This window comes from Peromyscus eremicus, chromosome 3 (assembly GCF_949786415.1).
Source record: "Peromyscus eremicus chromosome 3, PerEre_H2_v1, whole genome shotgun sequence".
Lineage (NCBI taxonomy): Eukaryota > Metazoa > Chordata > Mammalia > Rodentia > Cricetidae > Peromyscus > Peromyscus eremicus.
Window position 1 is genome coordinate 141,677,623 of NC_081418.1, and position 9,921 is coordinate 141,687,543.

General features: G+C 36.0%; 1 protein-coding gene across 1 annotated transcript in view; it reads left to right on the forward strand.

The window, feature by feature from the left end:
- Smim10l1 (small integral membrane protein 10 like 1) overlaps window positions 1-9,613 on the forward strand; it is a 31,905-nt gene extending 22,292 nt beyond the window's left edge. The window contains exon 2 of the mRNA XM_059258694.1: window positions 9,041-9,613. Within this exon, the coding sequence (XP_059114677.1) occupies window positions 9,041-9,055 (15 nt within the window). The 3' untranslated portion in view covers window positions 9,056-9,613. The remainder of the gene's footprint in view (window positions 1-9,040) is intronic.
- Window positions 9,614-9,921: the final 308 nt, after the last annotated feature.

The following is a 9,921-nucleotide window of genomic DNA, read 5'->3' on the forward strand; positions in this document are numbered from 1 at the left end:
AATATAATTACATCGTTTCCTCCCTCTAAACCAATAATTCTCAACCTTCCTAATTCTGTGACCCCTTAATACAGTGCCTCGTGTTGTATAAACTTATTTTGTTGCTACTTCCTAACTATAATTTTGCTACTGTTATGAATCATGATGTAAGTATTTGATATGAGGATATGTAATATGAGACCCCTGTACCAGTGACCATGTCAGAAGAGCTGCAGTCAGTAATGGAACTTATGGAATACCACCCAGAAGATAATAAAGCTACTCTGGGTACATCCTGGAGAAGCAAATTGTTCCCAGAATGCCCCTTGCTTTTGCTGTCCTTCCTTCTGTTGGCTGCTGCTGTGTTCCTGCTGTATTTGGCATGTTGTGATTACTATATGAAAGGATCCCACTATATCTAGTGTAGTGTGATTGTTTCTTGGGAAAATGTCCAATATCACTGTGCAATTTACTTGCGGATCATAATGAAGATGATTTTTTATAAGAGCAATGATGATTAGTTAGATCTATGATTTATTTGGACTTTCTGAGTTAGCCTAAAAGATACAGGTGGTTAAGACAGTTACTAAAGATGATTAGGAAAATGGTTTAGGTTGTTCTGCCAATTGCTCCAATAAGAGATACAAAAAAGCAAAAATAAGCTAAAAGTTATCTTCTCCTTTGTTAAATATGAGATTTGCAGAAGAAGAAAAATAAGAACAAGGACATTTCATGCATTAGAGACCCATGAATTCTTCCTGCGGAAAAGCAGGTTGATGATTAAAGAAAGCAATTATGTCCATATACACAAAGCTAAGGCAGAGCTCAGTTCCTTGATCATATAGCTTACAGAATTAATCACAGTGTCTGGTATGCACCTTGAACAAACAAAGCTGTGAAAAGAAATGAAATGATCCTATTGTACATAAAGAAAAATTGATAGTTAGACCACTTGTTTAAAGTTTCTCTAGCATAGAAATAGGATAGGAATCTGCTACACTGAAACCGCAAACAGCTGCCTGCCAGTACAAAGGAACTGACTGAAATGTACTTGGCTTGCTTAAAACTTTGAATTATAACTTTCGATTATAAAAGAATCATTGCTTTGGGCTAAAGATGTTTGTAGATGTAACCAACCTCCTTATTAAATAAGAAACACAGAACCAATGCAAAGAAGAAAGCCAAGGGGTCAGAGCTAAGAGCTAAAATCTTACCCTTCCTCCTGCAGTGGTCCTACCTCTCCGAACCAGAGCTACCCCTGTGTTAAAGTCTTTATATAGAGTTCCTGTTCTGCCTTCTCATTGGTTGTAAACCCAACCACATGACCACCTCGTCATGGCCTGTCTGTATAGGCCTCCAGGTTTTCCTTGCTTGGTATTGAGATTAAAGGCATGTGTCTCCAATAATGGCTGTATCCCTGAACACACGGAGACTTACCCAGCATTGCCTACCAAGTGCTGGGATTACAAGTGTACACCACCACTGCCCTGCTTTCCTATGGCTTGCTAATAGCTCTGACCCCCAGGCAACTTTATTTATTAACATACAAATAACATTTTAATACAAATAAAATATCACCATAGATGTTATCCTGGGAAAATTAATACAAACAAAAATATTGAATTACTCATTTCTTCTAATGAAAACACGTAACTAGTGGTCTTAATGTGATTTCTACTTGTATAAAGATTTTAATTTGTTTTTGGTTGTGAGGTAATCTTTTCTTGCATAGAAATATTTGTCCTAGGCGGTAAAAAGGAATAAGAAAAATAAGAGATAAGAGGAAAGATGTAGAAGGAAAAGAACAGGGAAGAAATAGAAGAGAAACATCAGGAAGAAGTAAAAGGATAACATCAGGAAAGATGTAAAAGAAGAACAACTGGGAAGAAAAAGTAGAAGAAAAACAACAGAGTGAAAGAACAGACAAAGAACCAGCAGAGACAAAAATAAAATGAAGAATTAATCTTTGGCCCTCAGGTAAAGTTCCATTGTGTGTCTGTGCATCTGTCCAGTAGTTCACTGTCTCTACATCTCCTTTCCAATTTCTCTGATCTGCTGGGGGCTGGGTTCCTTGGTAGCACCCTGGAAAGGGGTTATTCAACCATAAAAGTTGTCATAACCTACAAGCTGAAAACCACTGCTCCATACCCTTCTGTATACTCTGCCTTGTACTCTATCAAATTTATGGCCAATTTTTCATTAATTCTTGTTACATATACATATTATATATGTGTATATACATATATGTATGCATATATGTATATGTATATATATATATATATATTCCTAAATATAACCTGATAAGTCTGTATGATGGTACCAACTGGATATCCAACACCAGTCAGCTCTGAAAACATAAATGCAAGTAACACTATACAAATGGAGATGTGGAATTTAAAACTGAAACCCTTTTAATTGTTATGGAGATGTTTAATGAACATTAAGAACTTTCGCAGAAAAAAAGAACGTTAGCAGAATTTAGCTATTGACACAGACACATATTATCATTAACTCAAGCAATGATTGATTGGTTTAGATTACATTTTTTCCTATTTATTTTTGTTCTAATTATATTGTTTCTATCCTTTAAATCATTATTTGAATGGTGGGAAATGTATCTGTCAGGGTTTTCTAGAGTAACAGAATTTACTGAATTGAATGAATGGATGAATAAAAGGATGAATCTATCATCTATCTATCTATCTAGAAAGGGGATTTATTAGAGTAGTTTACAGGCCATGTCTCTGCTAGTCCAGCAATGACTGTTTACTAACAAAAAGTACAAGAATCCAGTAGGTGTTTAGTCCATAAGTCTGGATGTATTGGCTGGTCTTCAGTATATTCCTGAATCCTGAAGAAGTAAGTTCCAATAACAGTGAAGTAATTACTTGCCTCTAAAAGTGAGGACAAGCATACAAAGAAAGAAAGCTTCCTTCTTCCATGTTCTTTATAAAAATGCTTCCCCCAGAAGGTGTGGCCCAGATTAAAAGTGAATCTACCTACCTCAGTATATCCCAATTAAAATAAATCTTCCCACCTCAAATCCAGATTAAAAGTAGGTCTTTACAGAACAAGTGATTTAATTAAGAAAAAATCCCTCACAGGTTTTTGCCCTGCTGCTTGGGTTTTAGTTAATTCCAGTTGTAGTCAAATTGACACCAAGTATAGCCTTTGCATGGAATAATGAATCTGGTGTGGTCTTCAACATCTCTGAGATAGAAGTCAATCAAACCAAGCATATTATTTATGATAAGTGAATGAATAAAATTCACTGAAGATTAAAAAGGATTAACAATATCTAGGAACTGGAGAGATGTCTCAGCATGTGAAAGTATTTTCCATACAACCCTGTCAGCCTGAATTCAATCACACAAAAACTGGATTCACTGTCAAGCAGCTATGACCTCAGCACTCCTAGAGGAAGGTGAGAATAAGAGACTTTAGGACAGTATGGAAGCTCATGGGCCACACAGGCTGTAGTAGACAGCACTGAAGCAGAAATAACAAGAGATACCCTGTCTCAGATAAGATGGAAGGTCAGAACTGTGATGATGTATTGTGTCCCTCAATAGACTGTGATCAGAGGAAAAAGCCAGCCACTATATTAAACATGGAAGTCAGGCAATGGTAGCACATGCCTTTAATCCTATCATTCAGGAGGCAGGGATCTGTCTGGATCTCTGTGAGTTCAAGGCCACAATGGGAACAGAAACAGGTGTGGTGGCACATGCTTTAAATTCCATTACCAATTAACCATGGAGGTATGAAGGTCCATATAGACAGACAGAAAGTGACTGAGCTGGGCAGGTAGAGGAAGTGATGTAGCTGGACAGAAAGCAAATGAGATAGTAGAACAGAAAGGCATATAGGTGTGGGTATACAGGAAGTACATATTTTTGGTGACTGAGGTGTCAGTGAGGTGAGGTTAGCCTGTGGATTTTCCTATTTCCCTGATCTCTCAAGTTTTCACCCCTATATCTGGCTCCTTGTTTTTTATTTAATAAGACCTTTGAGATATATCTACAATTGGCACTCCAATGATTGTGGCAAGAATTCACTAAAAAGCTGCTTGTGGCCTTACAAGGCCCCCATATCAGGCCACAGCTGCATGGCTCAGGCTGGAGCTGCACATTACCAGAATCTCTTTGGCTTTTTTTTTTTCTCCTGGTGGGTGGTGGTCTCTCTCTGGATTCCCATCTTGGACTGCCACCACACTAAGTAGCTTCTTTGAAATTCCTTTGGATTTCTGTTTTACATAGTCAACAGACTTGGTAAGTCAATTAAGGCATCTTAAAGAGAGAAATTAGTTAAAAAAAATCCCACATTAAAAAGAAATGTGAAACATTTTTTTTTGTTTTGTTTTTCGAGACAGGGTTTCTCTGTGTAGCTTTGCGCCTTTCCTGGGACTCACTTGGTAGCCCAGGCTGGCCTCGAACTCACAGAGATCCACCTGGCTCTGCCTCCGAGTGCTGGGATTAAAGGCGTGCGCCACCACCGCCCGGCCGGTGAAACATTTTTACAATGGAAGGAATTTGGTCTTTGTTTGATAACACATTAGGCAGACTGAAAATGGAACAATTAAATGAGAAGATAATTAATGTTGATGGGAGGTGGACAACATCAATTATGAATATTATTTGTTTGGTTATTTTTATTTTAGCATTAAAAGGATTGGTCAATTTGAGTACCAAGATATAAGCTTTAGAAAAACCTGTTAAAATGAACTATAGAGAAATTCAGACCCAGACAGAAGAATTTAAAGGTGAATCTATCTCAGGATTGAGTTATACAGTCACAAAGAAACAGCCTCGAGTCATCAGACAGCAAATATTAATCTACCCAGTAACCTTACAGAAGCTGCCAAATGCCCAAGGGTATGTACGAGCTACCTGGACTCCAGTGGAAATGTTAGATTTAAGGAAATTTAAAGAAGCTATAGTATCATATGGCATGCATTCTCCATTTGTAAAGCAGATGTTAAAGTCCTGGTCAACTTGTAATAGAATTATTCCTCAGGACTGGAAATAACTAGTTACAGCAGTGCTAGAGGCAGGACTACAGTTACAGTGAAGAATATGGTGGAAAGAGGAAGCTAAAATTATAGAACAATGATGTAGGACTAGAGGTGTGGAAATTTCTCAAAATCAGCTTCTTGGAGAATGTGATTATGCTGATATACAAAGACAGTGTTTATATGATAACCAAGACTTAATTCTATGCCACATGGAAGCCATGAATGTGTGGGACAGAATTGAAGAAGCAGGAAAGAAAATTGAATCATTTACAAAGTTATACAGGGCCCAAAAGAATCCTTCACAGATTTCTTACAAAGGCTGTCTTCAGCAGTAAGTAGAATGATACCAAATTCAGAAGCTAGACAGATAACAATTGAATCTTTGGCTTTTGAGAATGCTAATGCAGCATGCATGAGCATAATCAGGCTGTTAAAGGGCAAATCAGCACACTTGGAGGATTGGATCAGGGACACAATTAATATTGAGTCTCATAACCATGAAGATATGTGAATAGGAATGATGTTATCAAGAGCTTTGTGGAAAAATAATAATGTCAGATGCTTTAATTGCAGTAAACAAGGTCAACTAAAAAAGGACTGTAAATAGTACATTTCTAAAAACAATGTTTCTTCGAGGAACAATGGCAACAGAATGCCCCTCCCTTCTGGATTATGCAGAAGGTGTGGTAAAGGTAAACATTGGACTAATGAATGTAGATCCACAAGGAAATCCTTTGCCTCTGCCATCAGGAAACTCCATGAGGGGCCTCTCTCAAGTCCCCATGGCAAATTCAATTCAGTCCTTTCCTTCTCAGAGCAATTAAATAACCAAATGCCTTTTGTAAAAAACCATACTGCTCAAGGTGATAGAACAGCTACAGCAGAGAGAATATAAAATTCAGGAGAAACCACAAAGTGAATTTTTTGGCAAACTTCTATAAATGAACAAAGACCAAAATTAAAAATATGAATAAATGACATTCATTTGGAAGGTCTTGTAGACACAGGTATGGACATCATAATAATTGCACCAGAATTTTGTGACCCAAATTGGCCTCCTTAGGAGGTAAATGTTCAGCTGTTAAGGATTGGAACATTATCTCAAGTGAAACAGAGTGCAAGATGGGTTGAATGTGTAAGGCCAGAAGGATGAGAGAAAAATTAAAGCCATATGTGTCTAATATAGCTATGAATTTATGGAGTTGTGATCTATTACAACCATGGAATATGCAGACTGGCATTCCTCTGACCTCAGAAACAAACTATAAACTAATACATGTTTCTGAGAGAAATATTAGCAGGTTTTATAAAGAACAGTTACCAACCATCCAGATTGTACAAGAACAGGACCCAACAACTACTGATTTTTCAAAGACACCAACATCTCTATCTTTAAAATGGTTAACAGACAAGCCTGTATGGGTTCAGCAATGGCATTTAACAACAGAGAAACTGCAGGCTTTAAAAGAGCTGGTACAAGAGTAGTTAAATGCTCAGCATACTGAAGAATCAACCAGCCCCTGGAATTCTCCTGTATGTTTTGTTAAATAGAAATCTGGTAAATGGAGAATGGTAACAGACCTAAGAGCAATTAACAAACTAATTCAGCCAATGGGCACTCTACAATCTGGAATTCCTTTGCCTACTCTGTTACCTAAATGATGGCCTCTTATAGTTATTGATTTGAAAGACTGTTTCTTCTCAATACTCTTCCAAGAAAAAGATAGAGAATGATTTGCCTTCATAGTGACTACTTATAAAAATTCTCAGCCAGTTAAGAGATATCAATGAAGGGTTCTCCCAAAGGAAATGTTAAATAGCCCAACCCTGTGCCAATATTTTGTATGACTGCTGTTGGAAGTAATACATAAACAATTTCCTAAATCTATAGTTTATCATTATATGGATGATATTTTACTAGCTGATTCAAATGCAGATACCTTAGAAAGAATGTTTGAAGAAGTAAAGAAAATTTTACTTTGTGGGGGATTACAAATTGCTCCTGAAAAGATACAAAGAAGAGATTCTTTTAATTATTTAGGCTATAAAATAGGTCTACAAAAAATTAGACTCCAAAAGGTGCAAATTAGGAGAGATCGATTACAGACTCTTAATGAATTTCAAAGATTACTCAGAGATATTTCCCATCTACAAACTGTTGTTGGGGTAACAAAAAATGATGAGTAATTTGTTCAAAACCAGGTGCCAAGGACATAAATAGTCCAAGAGAATTATCAGCTGAAGCTGAGAGAGAATTGGCTTTCTAGGAAAAGAAAATACAGGATGTACATATGGACAGTAGATCCAAAGCTTGATTGCATCTTGATTATTTTACCCTCTAAGCATTCTCCTACAGAAATTGTAATGCAGAGGGGAGATATTATATTGGAATTGATATTTCTACCAAATAAACAGAGTAAAAAATTTAAAACTTATGTGGAAAAGATCTCTGACTTGATTTTAAAATGAAAGTTGAGACTTCATCAGTTAGCAGGAATAGACTCAGCTAAGGATGACATTGACAAATTATGGGCAGAAAGTGAACCTTGGCAAAGAGCTTGCAATAATTTTTTGGAAGACATTAACAACAAATATCCCAAAAGTGATAGAATTCAACTTATAAAGATAGCTGATGGGATCCTGTGTCTTATTGTATGGGAAACTCCAATATCTGGAGTCCACACATTTTATACAGATGCAAACAAACAAGGAAAGTCAGGTTACAAATCAGAAAATTTAAGTAAAGTGATTCAAAGTCCTTTCGGTTCAAAAATCAGAATTGTATGCTATTCTGATGGTATTAATGGATTTTTTGTAACCTCTCAACATAGTTACTGACCCTCAGCATGCTGAAAGAGTGGTCTTACATATTGAGAGTGCAGAATTTATCCCTGATATGAGATTAATTAACTTTGTTATTTATTTAATTGCAAGATATAATCAGAAATAGGAAGTATCATATATATATATATATATATATATATATATATATATATATATATAACTCACATCCAATTCCATATGGGTCTGTGAGGCCCTCTAGCACAAGGTAATGATAAGATTGATAAATTATTGATAGGAAATGTGCTAGAGGCCTCAGAATTTTATTTTAAAAAATCATGTCAATAGTAAGGGCTTAAAAAAGGATTTTTCCATAACCTGGCAACAAGCCAAGGAAATTATAAGAAAATGTCCTACTTGTTCTTTTTATAATCAGACTCCTCTACCAGCAAAATGTAACCCAAAGGGTACTCAGAGGAATAAAATCTGACAGATGAAATTGTTTTACTTTGCAAAATTTAGAAAACTGAAATATGTACACCACACCATTGATACCTATTCAGGATTTCAATGGGCAACTGCTTTGACTTCTGAAAAGGCTGATTCTATAAGCACGTATTTGCAAGAAGTTATGGCCATCATGTGTATACTTGCACAAATTAAAACTGAAAATGCTCTAGCATATGTCTCAGGTAAAATGAAACAGTTTTTTGCTTATTACAATAAAAAGCATGTTACAGATATAACATATAATCCTACAGGCCAAGCATTTATAGAAAGATCAAATAGAACTCTAAAGGATATGCTAAATAAACAGAAAGGGGTAACAAAAACTCTCAGAAATAGATTACATAATGCCTATTAACTTGGAATTTTTTTAATGCTAATGAGAAAGGAACAACAGCTGCAGAGAGACATTGGATAATAGAAAAAAAAACTACAGAGTTGAATCAGCCTATATACTTTAAGGATGTGCTGACCTCAGAATGGAAACCAGGATATATGTTACATTGGGGATGAGGTTTTGCTTTTGTTTCTACAGGAGAAGAAAAGCTATGGATACCATCAAAATTGATAAAGGTTCAATTTGAACAAGAAAGACCTCTTAATTAGAAGAGGTGACAGTTCATCGACCAGCATGATCATCCAATTAAATTAGCTTACAGAACTAACAAGTGCTTTTCATTTAATCAGATATAACTTGCCAAAAGAGAACCTCCGCAAAGTTAGGCTAGAGTAAGAATTTTTTTTTTTTTTATCTTTCAGGAGAATGAAGGCTAAGGAATCTGAAGAACACTGGACAAATGAGACATCTGAAGAAAACGGACAAGTCATCCAGAAAAAATGTCCCAAGTAAAACAGTAAATTGGCCTACTGATATATCACATATAAAATTTCATGTCTTCCTAAATGTTTGTTTCTGCTCTTTTCTAGAGACACTTAATACAAGTGGTCTTTTTGTAGTCCCAATTCAATTACAAATTAAAGCTGGCTGTAGCTAAATGTTTTCCTGTGTCCCACCCGGCCCACAGCTGCTCAGACCCAAGTAAACACACAGAGGCTTATATTAATTAAAACTGCATTGACATGGCTCAAGCCTTTTGCTAGCTAGCTTTTATATCTTAAGTTAGCCCATAACAATTAATCTATATATCGCCACACGTTCCGTGGTTTTACCTGCATCCCATTACATGTTGCTCCTTGGGCGGTTCGCTGGCATCTCTTCCAGCCTTCTTCCTATCTCTCTCTTTGAATTTCTTACCTGCGTCTAAGCTGCCTTGCCGTAGGCTAAATGGCTTTATTTATCAACCAATCAGAGCAACACATATTTGCAGTGTACAAAAAGACATTCCCCCATCAACTGGCTTTGGAGTTGGAGAATGGCTTCTCCTTCTCTAAACCCAAGCATGGTTGTTAAAAGGAAAATGCAAAGTCTCTCTATTATGTCAGAAGAGCCACCTGTTATGGGATAGAAAAAAAACAAAAATTAATGGATTATTCTATTGTCACCAATCTCATAATTCTTTGGTTCTATTTTGATTCTTTAAAACTTTTCTTAAGGTATGAATTTTATAACAAAATTTATAAGATTAATATATACTTTAAACTTTTGTTATGATATTAATGGTAATATAGAGTACTAACTA